Consider the following 21,234-nt stretch of genomic DNA (forward strand, 5'->3'; position numbering starts at 1 on the left):
AAGTGATGGAGGACACACACCTTAGATTCTTTGTTCTTCCACATCAAGAAGGGGAAAAAATCTGTTGCTGATTTAAAACTACTTCCTAGTGCCAATGATAAACCCTAGGATTTTTCTTTTTGCCCACCTTTCTCTTTCTAATGAGATGAATTATGTGGAAGGATGGAAGATGAGAGTCCAGAGATGGGAATAGATAGCAGTGCTAATACTTGGGCCTTCTCTGTATGGTAGCTTTTAGTGAACCTGGGGGCTGCTACCAAGTTTGGGACCATTCTGAAGTACTTGGTTTGGGGTTTTAGACACCATGAAAATATATTTGAATTCACTATGATAAGACTTATTTTTCACAGGTGTATTTGACCTTAAGGTATGTGTTACTCAGGATTTACATGTGTTAATGTGGATTACAGAGCCATTTAATGGGAGAGAGGAAGTTTCGAGAAAAGAATAAACTTGAGAAATGTTTGAGTTTTTCTCTTTTGGTTAATAGGCAAGCAGTGGTTAAAGGTTCCCTTCCACATCCTTTTGCCTTGACGTTATTTGAGGACACATTGTACTGGACTGACTGGAATACACACTCCATTTTGGCTTGCAACAAGTACACTGGCGAGGGTCTGCGTGAAATCCATTCTAACATCTTCTCCCCCATGGATATACATGCCTTCAGCCAACAGAGGCAGCCAAATGGTAAGCGATCTTGATTTTTAAATTGCAAGTTGGAATAGCTTTGTAGCAGTGTGATGTCTGGCGTTCTTGAGAGGCAGGAGGAAGGGGAAGACATGGTAGCAGGGAGGAATTGAAAAATAGGGAAAACATCAAAATGTAATTCAGGTTAAAGAAGCCTAAACTATTTGTAGCTTGATATCTGTCACTACAGATCACCTCAGCCCTTTGTTTGGGTTTAGAGTTATGGAGGTGGAGAAAAGGGAAATAAAACAAGACATTGAGGTAGCTCACACACAAATGTATTTCTTGTTCATGTTGTGTCTCTCTAATGTGTGCTTGATGTTTTATATGAGTATGTTTAAAAACAAACTCATCTTGAATGGAATCTTCTGTTAATCTAACTGGTAAGTTTAAGTACCTCAGGTTGCTGAATAAAATACCTATGTAAATTTTCCTATGCACACCCCCATCACCTTTTTTCTTAGTTTTGCTTTTGTTTGGGCTGTGACTGCCGACAGTAATTACTTACAGAGGGGAATAGAATTAGGTTTAGAAGGAATTTGAGAATGTTAAGTGTCTGGCACTTGTGTGTAAATAAATGTTTGGCATGTGTCTGATTGTATTCCATAGCCAAAAATGAAAAGTTTTTGGATTATACATTGCTTTGTATTAGCTCCTTCCATTTAGGGGGACATAGTCAAATGTTGAATTTGTTATATTGGAATCTTGTGATGATGAGTCCATGAAAATGTTTTAAAATGTATTTGTTATTCTTTTGCAAAAAAGAAAATATTTAGTCACTTGTATGAATTTTTTATTCTCGTGATTAGCCCTCAGGAAAGAATTTCCTTGTTTTTTTTTTAATGGCACTGTTGATCCTTTATGTTTTACTAGTTTGAGAATTTGTAGTTATCTGTGATATTACTTTCTTTTATCTTTCATATTTTGTTGCTCTCTATCTTCTATTGATTTTTTTCTTTGAATATTTTTTAAATCCATTTCTTTTCATAGTTTTCTATAAATTTCCTAATTGATCTCTGCTTTTCAGTTTTCCTTTTTTTAAATCCATATACATATTTTTTCCATGCTCATCTTCCCAAAGTGTGATTTTTCTTTTTTGACATTAGAATTACTTTTCTTGGCTATCAGTGCCTCCACCAGCTTGTTCTCATTCTCTGTGTTCATTCAATTTTAGTTTTTATTTGTCAACAGAAACCTTAGTCTCCAGTTAGACTATTCACCTTATTATCTCTCCCAATGTACAGCCTCCAAGCTTTTATTCATATGGTTTCATCACATTTGAAATGTCCTCTGGTCTTTCCTATCCTTCAAGGCTCCTGTCATGTCCTCCATCCTCCATGAAGCTTCTTTTGTTTTTTTAATCCCTAGTGATTTATTTTCCATTTGACTCTATACTTATTTACACAGTCTGAAATGTGCAAGGTAGGATTCAGTTTCATGGTTTTATATTGTTTTCTAGTTTTATTGTTTGTTAATTTTGGCATACTGACTAGATTGTAAGCTCTTTTAGGGCAGGAAACTCCTGCTTTATTTCCTGTGTATTTCTCTTGGATACTGAATGCTAAGTAAAATCTCACTGATTAATTCCCTTCCTTGCAGATGGTCTAGTAGTCAAGCACCTGGATGACATTTGGTAATAATTTGGTTTATCACAGTTGTTCATGTTATGGTTGTTAACCTTTGTGTACCTAGAGTGAGGGAGGTCATCTATAATCATTGGTATTAATCAGTGTGATTTATATTTGACAGCTACAAATCCATGTGGAATTGATAATGGTGGTTGTTCCCACTTGTGTTTGATGTCTCCAGTCAAGCCTTTTTATCGGTGTGCTTGCCCAACGGGGGTCAAACTCCTGGAGAATGGAAAAACTTGCAATGATGGTAAGAACATGGTCTCCAAGAAGGAAAAATTTTAAATAACAATTGGGATTCTTTATGATTTATTTTATTTCTCTATAATAAGCTCTATAGGTTATAGTGCTTTGAGAGACTTGTTGCTTAATCTCAGTCTTCATAATTGGTTATATAACCAGGAGTGTTTTGTGTTTTTTGGCCTCTTGAAAACTATTTTAAAAATTATTTTTAGTGTTTTTAACATGCAACTTTTGAAAAAAAAAGGTGCTATTTCTTTTCTCTATCAACTCTCATAGTCATTTATATCACAGTTGATTCCTATGGAATTGAGTATTCTAATAAAAAATACATTTTTAACAGTAGATAGCACTTGTACATAAAGAACCTCTTCAAGGGAAAGATGTTTATTAAACTTAACTATAAAGACTGGCATGGGGGTAGATAGTATTTTCTGAAAAATAATTGAATGATATTTTTAATTGCCTTTTTAGCAGAGAAGTGCTTTCAGGAAAAAAAATTTCATATTGTACTGTTTAAAGCACCCTCTATATGTAGCAATTACACTGCCTCTTCTTTTTATTTTCTTAATTATCTATGGCAGCAATTTTTAACTGGTACGCTGCAAGAATTTTTAAAACATGCATTACCTAACTATTTAGTCAGGGGCACTGACTGACCTTTTCCCCCTTAGATTGTCAGATTAAAAAATGACAACAGCCAACACGACAATAGCCATCTGGTGTGAATGAATCAAAATTATACTTTTTTTGGTCAGATCGGCAAAAAATATATTTTTTGGTGTGCTGCAGAATTTTAGTAATTAGTTCATGTTTGCCATGAGATGAAAAAGGTTGAAGATTTCTGCTCTACAGAGAAATGGCATGCTAGAAAGGTATACTGATGAGGACATTTCAAGAAACTTCTGGTTTGGGAGAACACCAGTTCTTCTCTTTTTCTTCTTTATGAGAATGCTATTCTTCATTCTTACCCCAATGGATCACCATCTTGTTCTCTAGCCACCAGCAAGACCTGATAAGAAAATTGTTATAGTTAGCAGTGGCTTCTTTATCTAACTCTGTAAGGCAGAAGCCTTTATTTTCAGAGTGGGTTAGAGAGTTCCTGGCAAGGGGGTCAGGGAGTCAGAGAGATGGAATTGAGCCGGTGTACAGGATATTTGTCAGGACTTGGCATTGATAAATTATCCTCATAGTCAAAGGTGAAGGTGGCTGACTCTTGTCAGATGGTTTCCATGGCAAACAGTAATTTGGTTTCAATTTAAAACAAAAGGTTTTTGTAATGTTGCTTTTTGGTTTAAAAATATGTAGCCTGACTTTCAAACAATTTATTTTAGCAATAGTGATCTGTCTACTCCCTCACAGCGTGCAAAAGTACATGTTTAACTACTATTTTGAAATTCAGATAATATATTTGACATGTAGTAGCCTTAAGTTAACTATTCAGTTTTGATCACCTTGCTCAAATTAACAGCTTCACTTTCTATGACTTCTTTGTTTACAAAGTTTTGGGCTGGCTCCTTTTGATAGTTACAGCAGAGGCAGTGAATTTTGCAGTTATTCCTACTTGGTGCCTGCTGTGGCATTTAGGGCTGTGTTTTGTCCAAGATAGAGTTCATTTACAATTAATTCTGCATTCAAAAAGCTGATGTTGAGAGCTTTACTCTTCTGAGTTTAATGCCAATATTTTCCTTTGCAATTATTGCTTCAATTGGGAATCTTTTTTCACTTTTCAAATGTCAATTTCCTTATTATCTTTTTATAGTTAGATGATTTCTTGCTGGTGATTTACTTGAACAATTACAAATATTCTCAGTCTCAGCTATGTTTTTATTGAATACTAATTTGAGTTTAAAATATTTCATAAATAAATCGGATTTAAAACAGTGAAATAAAAATTCAAAAGTATTTTCTAATGATAATAATATATTGCTAATATTTATTGAGTACTTTTATATTCAGTACATTCCTGAGTCCTCACAGCAACCCTGTGAGATACAGATGAAGCAACTAGGCTTAGAGAGTTTGGGTATTTTGCCTAAGTTTGTATGGCTACTTGAATTCAGTTCTAGCAGATCTACAACTCTTTTAACCACTGTGCTACATTTATCTGATTCCCCCTGTCTACTGCTGCTATTTCTTTCTCCATAGTCTCCTTTGTCCTAATTCAGTCAGGCATCATCTTATAGTTATCTTTGTCACAACAGCTTTGTCTAGATATAATTTACATTTCATAAAATTCAGCCATTTCATGTGTACAAGTCAATGATTTTTAGTAAATTTACAAAGTTGTGCAACCATCGCAATCCAATTTTAGAACATTCTCATCAGTCACATAAAACCCTTGTCCTAGATTTCCTTACCTTTTTAAAAACATGCTTTTAGAACAAAGGACCTATATCCTGTGTCCTTCCTCCTTTAATATTCAGCTACTTGGCTTCTTAGTCATTACTTAATTATTATTCATTACACCTTTAAGTAGCTGTTTTTATTTTCAGAGGCTATCTATAATGAATGAAACCAGAGCTCAGTCATTAAAGAGCTTCACCTCATGGTCAAGCTATTCTTCCTATTTCACTGCATTACTTTCCATTTTGACAAATAGAACCTAGTACCCTTTTATACTCATTTACAATTCAGTTCCTGAAGAATTTCTGCATTCTTTAGGGTGTCTGAATTTTGCCTGTGGGTTTCAGTTTTCCCCCCTCATTTATTTCACTTTGTTCTAGGTGCCACTGAATTACTGCTTTTAGCCCGAAGGACAGACTTGAGACGCATTTCTTTGGATACACCAGACTTCACAGACATTGTTCTACAATTAGAAGATATCCGTCATGCCATTGCTATAGATTATGATCCTGTGGAAGGCTATATCTACTGGACTGATGATGAAGTGAAGGCCATACGCCGCTCATTCTTAGATGGATCTGGTAGTCAGTTTGTGGTCACCGCTCAAGTTGCACATCCTGATGGTATTGCTGTTGACTGGGTTGCCCGAAATCTTTATTGGACAGACACTGGCACTGATCGGATAGAAGTGACAAGGCTCAATGGGACCATGAGGAAGATCTTGATATCAGAGGACTTAGAGGAACCCCGGGCTATTGTGTTAGATCCCAGGGTTGGGTAAGAAGCTCTGCTGATAGAAAATTTTGCCTGGTGTTTTTGTTTTCTATATGTCCCTAAATATATTGAGAAAAACAACATGAAGTATATACGATTTCCAATAAATAGCTCTTTAATGGCTTTCCATTTTTAGAATACAGTGATTGTAAAAAAATCGCAAGTTAAAGAATTGCTACCTTTTTTTCTTGAATGTTTTGAATACTTTATCTTTCTAAATTAAGTCCATGCGTCCTCACTTTGGGTATTGGCTGCAGATTTTGTTGAGGTTGCATCATGACCATGAAAAATGTGGAAAGAAAATGTTTTCTTCCCCATGAAGACTTAATTTTATCCCATTTTCAGTACTTCTAGAATGATATGGTAAAAAATATATCTTATGTTATATAGTTCCAAATATACAAATGACTTGATTTTCAAAACTTTGTCATGCCATGCAGCTTGACTCCCAGTTCTTTTTATTTTTATTTTTTTGCCATAACACCTTGACCATAGTCCAGGGAAACAAATCCTTCTACTTACTCATCAATGTTGTTAGTTAACTAGGAGAATTATTATGAGGGCAAACATAGTGGCAAATCATTACATTTCTGTGTATACTAATGCCTTAGAGCCACTTAAACTCCCAGGAGCCAGACAAATCACTTAGCACCACAGGGAGAGTTGGTTATTTTGGGAATTCAGTTTGTTTATTACTCATTATTACTACTGGGATTACCTTTTTGTGTCAGAAATGACAAGCCAATAAGAAAAAGAGAGGTTGTTCATGGGAAGGAACACAAAATATTTTGAAAAAATGTAACTAAAAATGGAATCTCATTATTGGAAGGCATTTTTATTATCAGTTCTAGAAAACACTGATCTGAAAATTCCCTACAAGCTTATATGCTGCTATTATAAATAAATGTCTTAAACATACTCTTGATATGTTTAAGTGCTCCCCCCCCCTTCTGTGGTGTTAATTGATAATATCAGTGTGATATGAGGGGTGGATCTCACCTTTAGGATATCTGAAAGCTACAGTTTATTGTCTATTTTTAGCTCATTTTCTGTATGCTTTTATAGGTACATGTATTGGACTGACTGGGGAGAAATCCCGAAAATTGAGCGAGCAGCTCTGGATGGTTCTGACCGAGTAGTGTTGGTTAACACTTCTCTTGGTTGGCCAAATGGTTTAGCCTTGGATTATGATGAAGGCAAAATATACTGGGGAGATGCCAAAACAGACAAAATTGAGGTTTGTTTCTTGCTCTTTCATTTTAAAACCAATTTTATAATGGTTTTGAGTTAACGGTAATTTGATGCAAATACTCTTGCCTCTTGTCTGGGGTTCTAGAGGGTTTTTTTTACAGAAATTTTACTCAACCTTCAGGATTCTAGGAATTATATATTTTCTTGCACTTAACCCTAGGATTTCTGAGTTATACTGGCACGAGAAATGGGTATTCATCTCTTTCTAGTCTTAAAAGCTTATGTGAATGATTTTCTACATTAATAGGGAAAAACCACTGCCTGAATTTCCTAGGGGCAGTTTCTGCACAAACCGAATATTATATAAGACCTATACTGGAAAAGCCAGTAGTCATGTCAGGAAAAAAAAGTCCATATGTGTATAGCTTTTTTTGTTGCTGAATTCATTATGAGCTATGTGGGAGAAAGATTAATTAACCAAAGCTTGGGGAAATATTTATCAAATGGTAGAATTAAGTTTTGGCAATCAGTATAGAATTATGGTGGAAGCAACCAGTAGTGAATATTTCATCACAGTGTTTTGTAAATGGTTTTATATCTTTGATATTGAACATGAAGTCTAAATTTCACAGCTTTGAATTAAGCTGTGCTAGAGGTCTTATGGGTTGCATATTTAAAAGAGTTTCGATCACAGTATTCCTTTGGGGGATGCATGACTTTTCATATAAGGAATGACTTTGTATGGCTCTTCAAAGTCACAGCAGGTATCTACTAGTATATAGATAATTTGGGATCTAGAGCAGTTATTTCAGAAAAACATTCCTCAGAGTTTCAGGGACTCTGAGAGAATAATGAATTAAAGGGCCTCCCTTTCAGAATAGAAACTTAGAATAGAAAAAACCCCATCAGTATTCTCACCAGGCTCAAATACTGAAAACTGCATCTCTCATTCTTGCAGGTGGTTTCCATTAATAGAAAATTTTGAGTAGACTTGACTATATAAATTTTCTCCCTGTTGTTAGTGTTTTACTGCCCCCCACCCCCCAATCCAAGTTAGTGTTTGATTCTTTAACAGCTGGAGTGCAGTGCTAATGAGACAAAGGTTATGGGTTCACTTTTCAGACAGGCTATTAGCTTCACTTGGGTTGGCTTGAATACAAATTGCACACCCATTCCCAACCAGTTCACCAGTGTGTATTGTTGATCAGCTGTGGACTATCCATGAGTGTAGAGGTATTACTACTCTTAGAAAAACAGTTTAAAGCTTATGTGTCCAAAAAGAATGTGTACCTAAAGGAAGAGAACATAATTTATAGTAGGGAAGGGCACTTTATTTCTTATTTTGAAGGGGTTTTTAAAATTCCATATTTGGTCTTACTTTTTTTGGCTTACTGTGACTGACTGATTAGACTGTAAATAAAATGTTCGTTTGGTATTTGGAATTTTTCAAGCCCTATTTTTCCCATTTCAGGTCACTTTTAGCAGTTTAGGTATAGAAATTTATTCAGAATCAGAAGTACAGGAGGGATTCACATAGAGAAGTGAGAATTTTTGGAGATTCTGAGTGGATAGTGTTTAAAAATAAAAATTAATACACATTACATAACAATGTCTAATATTGATTAAATGGGGTTTATTTTCTTAATTTGCTGTGAGTCCAGTAGATCTTAAAATAGTATTCATTCTGGCCCCTTTGTTCTGTTTTTCTGTGCTATACATGTGCATACAGTAGTGTTATGAGTGGTCCCTTGCTTTTGAGTGGTACCAGTGTTTTTAAACCTGACTTTCAGATGTTTCTCTTCTTCCAGGTTTGCTGGAACACAGCTGCTGTTTGTCTGTGTCCTCTTTTTGACAGATTATTTGGGGTTAATGGTACATCTATTCCACCAAATTATATACACATATACCTCCTCTTAGTCTTTCCCCTGGAGATTCTGATGAAGTTTCTTTAATTGAACATCAGTGCTTTTGTCATTTTCTTTTCACAGACACATCTGGGAAATAAAGGGCTGGCATTGTTATTTATTCCCTTCTTAATTTATCATGTATAAAATTGCTGATATATGGAAAACTAAGGAAAGAGCACAGCTCTTCATCTAAATTAATCTTACATAATTGGGGGAGAAAAACTGTTTCACTTTCTGAGACTAGTAGTGATTAGAGAAGTAACTGCCACCACTGACTTTTCATATTGCTTTACTGAATAGTAGGTGGATTATAGTGAACTTGAAAACTTCTGGAATGATATATAATTTTTAAAATGCTTCTTTTTCAAAGAAGGTTATTTGCTAGCCTTTTGTTATGTAGTAGCTGATCCAGGTACCGATCTGACCTTAGTCTAGGTCACATGCTCTCCTCAAGACCCATCCTTTTAAGAATGCTTCCCAGCTTTTATCATGCCCAAGAATGAGAGCTGCTTTTTTCCGGGTCTATAAGAAAATATCAATTATGGATTTAATAGCCCTGTTCTTTTCTGAAAGACTTAGAGTTTACTTGAGATCATACTGCCCTATATGTGTTTATAGTACATTTGGGAAGAAAATATAGTTATTTGGTAAATTATTATGTAGTAATATAAGGCATAGTAAATTCTCGTGTTTTGAGTGGACCTCATGGGAAAAGCTCAGAATGTGCATTTGCTATCTGTGCCCTTGATGGATATTCCTTAGGTCAGTTTCCCCCCTTTTTTTTTTTTTTTTGGTAAGGGGTATATAACCAGATGATGTATATATTGGGAGACTGAGTCTGAGGATTAGGGAAACCAGAGAAAAGTAATGAGAAACTCTGGGTTCCAGATTAGATTTTTATTGTACAAAGTTGCAGAAGGAATGAATAGGTTTACCTGAGGTTTATAACCATGTTCTGCAGAGAGGGATGGGGGACACGGAATTGCTAATGATGTCGAACTTTAAAAAAGACAGTCATATTGTTGGCCTGTGCTTGAATATATGAATGCATCTGTGGCCCGGCCGGGCGTGGCTCAGTGGTTGAGCGTCGACCTAGGATCCAGGTGATCGGGGTTCGGTTCCCGGTCAGGGCACATGCCCGGGTTGCGGGCTCGATCAGTGACTCTTTCATCATTGGTGTTTCTGTCTCTCTTCCCCCTCTCCTTTCCTCTCTCTGAAATCAATAAAGATGTATTTAAAAAAAAAAAGAGAGAGAGAATAAGTTTTTTTTAAAAAAAAAGGGAATGCATCTGTGGCTGCTCTGGCCAGCGTGGATCAGTGGTTAGAGCCTTGGCCCTCGTACCAAAGGGTCACGAGTTTGATTCCCCTCCCCCCTTCTACTCTCTAAAAATTGATGGGAAAAAATATCCTCAAGTGAGGATTAACAACAACAACAAAAAAGTGCATCTGTGAGGACATGTCTCATTTCCTTACTTGTCAGCAGTGACCATTTACCTATAGGTGTTAGTTAAAAGGTACATGCTGGTACTTGTTTATGCTGCTGCTTCATTATGTTGATACTTAACCACCTTTTATAAACAAGCTTCTGGTTTACTTGTCTGCACTGGACTCCCCCACCCCTGCCCCACCCAAGTGTTAATATTAGTGTTCTGGGGCAACCTGATAATAAATATTAAAGCATGTTCAGAAATATTCATTTCTATTTTTCTGATGGGGGAACATCAGATAAACTTTATTTCTGCTTTATGAGATCTTGCAGTGGGCAGAAACACATTATGTCTTAACAACATTTTCACTTTTCTTGGTCAGGTTTCACTGCCAAAAACATCTGTTGCACTGAGGGCCTGCAATACTGCTTACCAATAGTAAAGATATACCACTGATAATTTATAAGTTTAAAGCACTTTTTTGCCATTATATAAAGTTAAGAATGTACTGTTAGCTTATATTTTCTTTGGAAAGCTTTTCTCAGTACATCCCAATTTAACTGATTGACAAGATTAATGCGTTTTGAATTACTGGTTTTATTGTAGATAATACTGTCATAGCTAAATTTTTCTTAGAACTTGTTTTCTCATTGTATGCTTTTTATTCTATTTCCCTCCACTTTTATAAACTTAATTTTTTTTTAATTGATTTTTAGAGAGAGAGGAAGGGAGAGAGGGAGAGAGAAGCATTGATCTGCTGCTTCCTGCATGCCCGCTTCTGGGGATTGAGCCTGCACCCTGGGCATGTGCCCTGACTGGGAATTACATGCCCTGATTGGGAATTGAACCTGTGGGAAGATGCTCAACCAACTGAGCCACACCCCCACTTTTGTTTCTGAGCTTTTGCTGACAAGTGCAGCAACACCTAGTGGTTATAGGTTAAAAAAAGAGATTTTTTTTTTTTTTTTTCTTGTCTATCTTAAGGACATGTAGATTTGTTTGGAATCTCTTTCATTGTAAACTTCCTTTAGAGAATACAGTGTCCATAAGTAGTTTTGTCCAAATCTAATTATACTTGGCACAGCTTTGTTGGGAAACAGAAATGGAGATTATTAGAGCCTTGAGTACCAAGAAATTTTGAATAAAGAGAGTATTATTATGTAGGATCTGTGCTAAAAACTTGGCATTTGGTGAATGTTCTATTTCATATTCTAAGGCTGAAATTGCAGGTCTACATTTTCCTCTCATGACAACTTCCTCTATTTTATCAATACCCTAATAAGGAAATTTGTTTCCCAAGTATTCATATTTCTTTTTAAAGTAATTTCTTTGTCTGGCATCTTTAGCCTGTGTATTGTGAAAGTCTATTAAAACACACAAGGACCCATTTATGATGATTTTCCTATTGTTTGTTTCTAAGATTACTTTTTCCTTAAGAATTTACAACAATATAATCATCTGTTGTTGAGATAAAGCTGTTCTGATTATATGACAGGTACCAACAAGTACTTTCTTTTGAATCTTTGCTAATTTATAATTCAGTGTTCTTTAAAATAGATCATATTATACATTCAGTTTCAGATACTCAAGTTAATGAACTTAAATGCCTGAATCTTTGCCCATTCCTACTCCTTTACCGCACTATATGTATGTATGTGAATATATATTTTTTCCTCACATATTCTTGACATACAATAACAGAAGAATGATATTGATAAACTCTATCATTAGATTCCTCAGCTCAATAGAATACCTTGATTTTAGGCCTATATTCATTGAGTTATAAAGATGGTGCTGCCCTATTATATCATGTTGCATCTGTTAGGGGTATATCTTATGATAATGTATTTTTAAACTCCTGTTTGAAAGTTACCTGTTCATGTACAATTCTGGCAACATTATTTAAGTTGTTATAATCTACAGCAGCCAAAGTAGCCCATCATCCAATTATATGCTCTGTTGTCTCATTATCCACTTAACTTTGGCTCTAAAAAAATGATTGCATGTATATGAGAGAACCATCCTGGATGCTGGGTGTAATCATGCTTTCCTGAACTGCCACAGCAGACCCTAGAGCCTCACCAATCAAGATGCTTTGCCTCACTTAGGAGTTAGTAAAGTTTTTATCTATGTAAATTAGGGTAATGTGATGCATGTTGGTACTTAGAAAGCATTTTTAGTGACCAGGTTTGAACTAACTTGCTCTTGGATCATTTTTTTAAATATTCTGCATTTATATTTTTTCTTATGTTTTAGTATAAAACCACTTAATATGTGTGCAGGTATTTTTAGTTTCAATCTGAAATGTTTAAAGCTGTGGTTTGAAGCTTGCCAAACTTGTAGAAGTTTTTTTTTTTTTATTAATAGAGTCCCTGCAAAACATTTTTGAGGAGGTTATTTCTCTATGGGTGGGAAATGATTGTACTTTTAAAGGGGTCTTAGAAATTTAATTGTTTTTATAAGGTTTGGAAAGGGTAGGCAATCAGATAATGGCAAGGACCGCAGTTTTGGGACTTCATGGTAAGGAATTTGCAACACACTGAATAGTTGACAGGTATTTTAACTCTGATTCAATTTAAAATTATCTCTAGCTATTTAAAGATTCTTTGTAATAGTCATTCCTTTAGTTATCCATAATGAACAAAGGATTCTCTTTCCATTTTAAATACAGTTTACAATTTAAAATTTTAGACTTTCTAAGATTCTTATCGTGTAGGCCCTATAGTTTTTTATTTATTTATTTTCTTTTTTTTTTGGTGAACTCTATTAGATTTTTCAAACTTTTAATTCATTGTACTTTAATGTTTTTTTTTGTTTGTTTTTGTCAGATGTGATCTGAAATAACTAAATCTCAGAGAAGGATTAGAATTTCTTTTATTGTACTGAGATTTTCAATACACTGGTGTTTGTTTAGTATTTCATTTATAATTTTGATCTTCTGAAATCTGCCAAGACTTTGTAAGTAGGAATGAAATTAGAGGCTTTATTCTGCAGTTAATCTAGTCTCTAGTCCCTATTTAAAGTTTTTTGGTTTTGTTGTTCATTTATTTTTGATTTTGGATTAACAAATGGCTTGGCTTTATATTTGGTTGAGAATTATAATATTGCTTTTATGTTTTTGTTACAATGTTATTCTTAAAGTATGTCAAAAACTCTCTGTGCCATAATAGATTTTATTAGCCTACAGATCAGTAAGTAAACAATGTTTCATGGGTTTTCAAAGTGGTGGTGTCTGAATAAAATAAAGTTGTTTTCAGATCTTATAAAATTAGCTGTGGTTTCTAGATTGTATCATATACTCATACAAATACTTTTTCTTTCTAGCCAGGCCTCCCTAAAATTCAGCAGTGGTTGGTGCGTTTTGCTTAGTTAGCATCTTTTGTTTGCCCAAAGTCATACAGCTTTCTGTCTAGAAAGAAAGGAATGGAATTCAAGTTTTCTGATTATTGATATAGTACTTTTTGTGTTTTGCTCTGCTGACTCTTTTTTATACTATTAGCTTTGAAATAATTTCAGACTTACAAAAAACTTGCAAGAATAATATCTTTCACCCAGCTTCATTTTATATACTCATGGAACAGTAATCAACATCAGGAAGTTAACAGTGATACCATTTCCATTATTCCTATTATATTTATTAATTGGAATTCTCCTATAAGGAAGGACTGTCCCCTCGCCTCTATTTACTGAATTATTCATATATATTAGTGTGGATTTTTTAATGTCTTTTTATTCTATAGGTTAAATTTGTTGTTGTCATTATATTGTTGTAAAAATTGTCTCAGACTTGTCGCTAGAAACACCTTCAAGTTGATTCCTGGGTCCTTTTCACATGCTTTCATCTTTACTTTTTAAAACTGTGGTAAAAAACATGTAACATAAAACACACCCTCTTAACCATTTTTAAGTATACAGTACAATAGTGTTAAGTATATGCATGTTATCGTATACTAAGATCCCTAGAACTTTTTTCTCTTGCAAAACTGAAGCTATGCCTATTGAACAACTCCCCCCACCCCCTCCTCCAGTCCCTGGCAACCACCATTTTTTCTGTTGCTAAGAGTTTGCTTACTTTAGATACCTCATGTAAGTGGAATCATGCAGTATTGTCTTTCTGTGACTGGCTTATTTCACTCTGCCTAATGTCCTCACGGTTAACCATGTTGTAGCATATAACAGGATTCCCTTCTTTTTTAAGGCAGAGTGATATTCCATTACATCTGTATACCACATTTTTTTAAACCACTCATCTGTCTAGGGATGTTTAGGTTGGTTCCCTCTCTTGGCTATTGTGAATAATGCTACAGTCAACGTGGGTGTGCAAGTATCTCTTGAGATCCTGTTTTCACTTCTTTTGGATGTATACCCAGAAATGGGGTTGCTGGATCACATGGTAATTGTATTTTGAATTTTTAAGGAGCCCTCATCATTTTAAAGCAGTTTCTGAAACAACAGCACATTCCAGCTTTATCTTATTTCCCTTGCCTTAGCCTTACAATCAGCCATTGCTCCGAGGAGTCATGGTTCTTTTCAATGAAAGGATAGTATTTAAAAATCAGTATATGAGCATAAGGCATCCTCATTGGTACTGGAGTAATTTACCTTTCAATACTAAGGTGTTACAATTGTTTTTTTCCTGCTCAGAGGCCAAATGGGATTTATTTTAGTTATACTTGAAAAGAATGAGAGGAAAGGGGTTAGTTTTCCCTTGTTAACATGTTCATGTTTCCCCATTAGGTTTTATTGAAGGCTCCGGGACAGTTGGGCTCTCGGAAATGTCTTGTGAAGCAATTCAGTATAATTGACTAAGGTGGTGTTGCCGTTTTTTATAATGCCTTCTTCTGAAAATCTGTTCTCAATTTTATAGTTTTCCTGAGTATTTCCGGTTTTAGAAAGCTTTGGTTACAATAGCAGTTCTTAGCTCTATCTGTGAAAGAACATGGTGACTGCAAATGTTTAATATTCTAAGCATGATTTCTTGAAAAAAATATAGAATTACCTAGATACTTTCCCTTCCTATTAAAAATGCTTGTATTTACTCAGGCATAGTATGTCTTGAACCAAGTTAAAAGGCTTTAAATACAGCACTGTAATTGCCCTTACTGCTCTCTTATTAAACAGGTGCATGGTATCCCTTTTTACTTCCCCTACTGGGTCCAAAGCATTTCTCTTTACTTGTCACCCCTGTGAGATTCTGCATGACTGAGATGTTATTTCCATGGATATACTATTTTTAAGTGCCATATCTGTGAAGTTATATGTTATGTCCTATGAAGTGTATTAATCAGCCCCCAGTGATATCTATTTGTCTGTCTTCTAATTCACTACTTGTTTGGATATTGCCTGGACCATTAGAAGAGGAGCGGTTCCTTGTAAGCATAATAATTTTAGTTTCTCTTTTAGAACTGCATAGCAGTCCCACTCCAGCTTATTTTATGATAGGTGCCTGGTTGTCCTGTTGTCATCTATTTCTTGAACATGCCTAGTCAAGCAAAGTTGCATAGCAGCAACTTTGGTAGTAGACTGGCTGCATTCCAAGATTTCATGGGTAATCCTCTCTTGACATTTAATGAACTGATGAAACTGCTCCAAAAACCGGATGTGATGTTTATAGAAGGTTTGCTATTACCTCTTCTCTGTGGAGATAACGTTCTGGTTAACCCACATCTGTTTCCTGTTGTAGCCCACATTCTCAGTGTGGTTTGGGAATATTTGAGAATGCCTCAGAATGTTAAATCTATACCACAATGTGGTTGAAGCAGCTGAAACCACTGGAGACTCTGGTTCAGATTTGGAGGAAGATTTTAGAGGTGTAGAAGTGACAGAAGCCTAATTTCAGTTTAACTAATTAAACCACTCTGAGGTAATACAGTGAAGCACGCCCTTAAGAGTTGCCAGAAGATTTAAGTAGTGTTGACTTAACTGTTAAAGCCTAAGGGAATCGCCTAAAATGGTTCACTTGTTCTGGGTTCAGAATGTACAAGCAAGCTTTTATCAGGAATTGTGTTGTTATTTTAAACATAAGGGGTTTAAAACCATATTTACAAATCTATTAACCTGTCCAAAACTGTGACTAGTTGGGTATGAGAATGTAATAGTGATTTTCTTTGAGAAAAGCTGCATCTTCTTGTTTCACTCTGTTGCTTCTGCCCAGTAGGAAGAGATTGTGTGGTTGGTAGAAGAAAAATATTCAGGGGAGAAGCGAATTTTCTAATACAAGTGTGAGCTCTGCACAGATAATTAAAGAAAAAAGGTTTGAGAAAGTAAGCATTGGACTCTGTACAAAGGGAAATAATACAGTTCTTTAGATGTAAGATCTCACAGTCAGATTTTATTTAAGTTGTTGATCCCTTAAATCTCTTCAAGTGATTCTTATAATTGCTTTCCATATCATATCAGCAACAAAAATAATATCATTTATTAATAACAGTTTTTCCCCCTACTCCTCCTTTCTTGACCCTTTCCTCCTTTGAACTTACTACTTATCTTTCCTCCATTCATTTTTTTTTAATTATGGAAAATTTCAGACATATAGTAAAACAATAAAGATTCTCATGAACCACCCACCTTCAACCATTATCAGCACGTGGTCAGTCTAGAATGTTCTAAACGGGAGAACCAAGGACATGACAGATAAGGATTCTCTTATTAATACAATTGTGGTTTTAATACTTCTATTTTGAAGTATTAAAGAAATTAAAGAATTAGGCCTTTGTCCTTGCTCTTATGAACTTCAGCTAGTGCTTTGAATTGTAAACTTGCAAATTTGGTAAAAGATAAAAAAAAGGTGGAGTTTCATTAATTTTTTTCATCAGAAATTGTTTTTTGAAGTAGTTTTAACCCATATTAGAATTAAGTATAGTATAGCTGAGGAGAAAGGGAAGACCAAATGAAAGACATTTGTTGTGGCTCTACTAAGCCTGATGGGTATGGCAATCCTGAAAGTGGCAGGTGTGAGAGGGGACAGATATCTAATCTAGAAAAGGGTAAATTAATTTTGTTGTAGGCTATATAGGCACCACCATGAAATTCTGATCCCGCAAAGTCTGTTATAGTAGCCAGTAGCTGCATATGGCTATGGAACACACAAAATGTGGCTACTTGGAATTGAGATGTTTGAAATGTAAAATGCACACTAAGAAGACCTATTATGAAGAAAAACCCCCATATACAATCTCATGAAAAAATTTAAAATAAAAATGTTGAAATAAAAATACTTTGGATATATTGGGTTTGATAAACTATATTATTAAAATTCATTCTACCTGTTCCTTTTAACTTGTAAAAATTTGGCTACTGGAAAATTTAAAATTACAAACACACGACTCACATTTGTGACTTGAATTATATTTCTCTTGTACAGCACTGTTCCGGACTCAACCCTGTTGTAAAAACTACAAGAATAGGAAGATAGGATGTTAAGGGAAACAATGTGCTTACAAAATTACATTAAAAAAAATCTCTAGTACATTTTAATTATATTGTTTTATTTGAAATAGATGTGATATGTCTAGCTTTAGTGTGTGTTTTATTTATGTCCCCCTCCCCGCAAAAAAAGACTTTTAGATATTTTGCTTTTAAAGTGAGAGAACAGGAATAGCTGGAAGGGACTAATGCTCTAGTGAGTAAAGCTACAAAATCCTTAGTGGTGGCTTTTAGGGAACTGAATTTCAGTTCCTGGCCATTGTGCTATTCTGAAGATCTTAAGACCTTCATTACCATTTGTTTTTCTTCCAGATGTTGCTAAAAACCTTACTAGGTCCTTTGCTCTTTTCTTCTTCCCAGAGACCCTTGCTTGCACTTAGTGCAGCATTAACATTGATCCAAACCCCGGTTTTGTCAAGGGACTGGAGTGAGGATCAGCCAAGTATTTCTAATCTACAGTTATTTTTGTGCAATTCTGAAATCCAGAAAAGCTCTCAAAAACCAAAAGTTATTTTTGTTAGTTGAGTTGGTGGAGAACCTGACCTGAAGCATTGTAAGGCTATTTGTAGTCTTTATTTATCTCCCTTTGTAGAAATATATATATGTTGGCAATGGACTGCGGCCAACGTAGAAATGATACGCTATGTGCATTGTGTTAAATAACCTTTCTAAAAAAAAAAAAAGGATCTGAATTCTGAAATACAGCTGGCCCCAAGACTTTTAGATAAAGGATTTAGGCCTTCTATTACCATCTCACAGGAAGTGAAAATATTTTATTAGCCATAATTCTATATTTAAGATATTTATCTTTAGCACAAACAGTCTCAGCACAGTGACAGAGGTAAATGAGGTCTTCCTGAGTCTGCTGGTGCAGCCTTACCTTTTGTGTTCTTTCTGCCTCAAAGAGTTTCTTTCAAAGTTAGTCAAACAAAACATCCTTAATTCTGTGTCTTAACGTGTTATTTCTCTTATTGTGGAAAATCCTTTTCTCTCTCTTTTCTTCTAATTCTTCAGTAGAATTCCTATTATTTCCTGAACTTTCTCCTGATTAGCTATAGGCCAGAGAAGGGTATATGTATGTGTACAGTTTTATTGTAAGTGTAATTTACCTCTACAACTAGATCTTAACTCCTAAGCTAAAAGAGGTTCTGTTATAAATCTCTTAGCATTCATCATAATGTCTTTTATGGTGATTTGCATTTATTAGATATTAATGTTGTTTGGTTTTGGGGAGGAGTGGAATGAAGGTCTGTTAGAGCAGCAAACGTATGCTCTGATGAAATTGTCAAACTGTTCCTTTTTGTTTATTGTTTTAGTTACTACACACCTAAGTAGCATAAACAAATAGTAGAAATGGGGGTTGGAAATGGGAATAAGGGCCTGTTGTTTTCCACTAGTTGCTATAATATGGAAAGATCTGTGTTGCTTATATTCTTCAGTTTAGCAGTGTGTGGTTGTTTTGGTCTTTTATTTTCATGTATTCCTTTATATTTATGTCTTGAAGCACTGTATTTTATAAACCAATTAAATATAGCCATTTAAATATTGCTATTTACTTTTAAGGACTGAAGCATTTTACTAAAATAATGTTAAAGGACAAGTACCAGCATTTGTCCTAAGTACTGAGCATCTACTACACATCTGATAGTGTGCTATGTATTTCTTGAATCTTTAATAATTCAGTCATATTTTACGTGAGAAACTGGTTAAAGGTTCCCAGTGAGTATAGAGCTTATACTTGAAACCCAAATTTATCTAATTTTGCCAGAATATTGTTTGCTAATCATGAGAGATTTTTTTTAGAGCAGGAGAATGAAGGGTAACTGTTAAATAGAAGATGCTTAATTATGTAAACGGAAAGGATCTTTTGGAATTGTGCTTTTGTTATTTTTCTCACTGTGGTTTTCAGCTTCATTTTTTGCTCATAATCCAAACCATACTTAATCAGATGTCTTTTGTTTAAGTTGTTCATTTATAAAAATGAGACAACAAAAATGTTGCAGGATGACATAGCTAAAAGAGAAGAGTTAGTTGACCTAGAAATATTTTTGAAGTAGAAATTTAAATTTTATTTTTCAAAAGAAGTTCGGTATAAAGCATCTAATTCAGTATTAGGAATTTAGATCAGCAAATTTTAATAGGAGGGTCAATATTTGAGCACAGTAATCAGCAACATTAGTACGTGTTAAATGAAAGATAATGCATATTAATTGATTTAAGGTAATACTGAATGAAACTAAGAATAAAATGAAATCAGGTATGTTTATTTGTACCACAAGCTTGTAAAAAAGTAGTGTTTTAGAGTTTTATAATACGAGATATTTAGTACTCGGTGCTGAATGCTTTTTGATAGGATGATGATCTCCCCCTAATGGAGAACATAGGGCCACTATTGAGTATGTGGCATTTAGATGAGATAGCAGCATATTTTCTGGGAGATAGGAATTCTGCAGTAAAAACTGGTGACACCTTAGACTACAACTTTACATACTTGTAAATTTTCTGCCTGAGATGAGAACAGAAGCCATAAGACTTGATGGATTTTTTGAAGGGTGTTTACAGACAGAGAAGAACTCAAGAAATCTTGGGGAATACCCACCCAGATTTGAAAAAGGGAGGAGGAACCAATGAAATGAAGAGAGAAAAGTAGTCCTGGCTATAGAAAAAGAAGTAAGATCATATTGTGCCATGAAAACCAAGTGCAGAGTTTTAGTGGGTGGTTAAGAATGTCCAATGTTACAAGGCAAGAGAGCCCAAGAACTGAGAAAAGCAAGAAAGTAGTCATTGATTGCTTTTAGTAGAGTTATTTAATCTGAAGCATGGATTGGAAGCCATTTGTCGGGAGTTAAGGGAATAAATGGTAAGAGGTAGAAGCAGCTATTAGAGATCATACTCAAAGAATGTGGCAATTAAAACAGTCATTCAACTTTTAAACAGCATCTTTATAAAATGGGGGAATTTGTGTTGTGTTAAAGGCAGAAAAGAAGGCCCTTATGGAGAAGGAGAAGTTGAAGATCCTGGAAAGGAAGGAAATAGTATTGGGAGAAAGTTCTTGTAAAGGGGGTAGAGGAAGATTAACTAGAGTCAAGAGATGATCTCCGTATTAGGACAGAGAGGCAAAAGTATAGAGCTTTTAAAATAAGCTTTCCCTACTAAAATAGACTTTTCTAAATTATATGTCTAATGAAGGAAAGATTTTTCACCCTGATCAAAGTTTCCAAGCAGTGTTAGAATGGGGCCAGAAATTCTTTCTCGGAGCACTGCCATTAGAAGGGATTGGGAATGTGTCCCTTCTCCAAAAGTAGGCGGTAGAATGCATTTTTGCATGGATTTAAAATTTGAGCAAGAATTCCTTTCATTCATTCAAATGGCTAAGCTGTAGGATCTGAGGATAAGAACTGTTATAGAAATTTTCATTTCCATTTTTAGGAAGGTTTCTTGAGTGTCTAAGGAAATCTATCTCCTTTTAAAAATTATTTTACAAATATTTATTGAGTTCTTTGCCAGGCCCGGTATTTGCTGTGGAAGGCACATAAATGGATGAATTAAGGCTCCTGCTATTCTAGAGCTCATATTTTAGTTAGATTTGTAAAGAAATTGTCTACC

At 34.9% G+C, this 21,234-nt stretch overlaps 1 protein-coding gene across 1 annotated transcript in view; it reads left to right on the forward strand.

Moving 5' to 3' along the window:
- Window positions 1-21,234, forward strand: part of LRP6 (LDL receptor related protein 6) — a 125,886-nt gene that overhangs the window by 62,502 nt on the left and 42,150 nt on the right. The window contains exons 4-7 of the mRNA XM_016197462.2: window positions 491-687; window positions 2,437-2,568; window positions 5,285-5,681; window positions 6,744-6,915. Of these exons, the coding sequence (XP_016052948.1) occupies window positions 491-687; window positions 2,437-2,568; window positions 5,285-5,681; window positions 6,744-6,915 (898 nt within the window). The remainder of the gene's footprint in view (window positions 1-490; window positions 688-2,436; window positions 2,569-5,284; window positions 5,682-6,743; window positions 6,916-21,234) is intronic.

Source organism: Miniopterus natalensis, chromosome 2, assembly GCF_054644295.1.
Source record: "Miniopterus natalensis isolate mMinNat1 chromosome 2, mMinNat1.hap1, whole genome shotgun sequence".
Taxonomy (NCBI): domain Eukaryota; kingdom Metazoa; phylum Chordata; class Mammalia; order Chiroptera; family Miniopteridae; genus Miniopterus; species Miniopterus natalensis.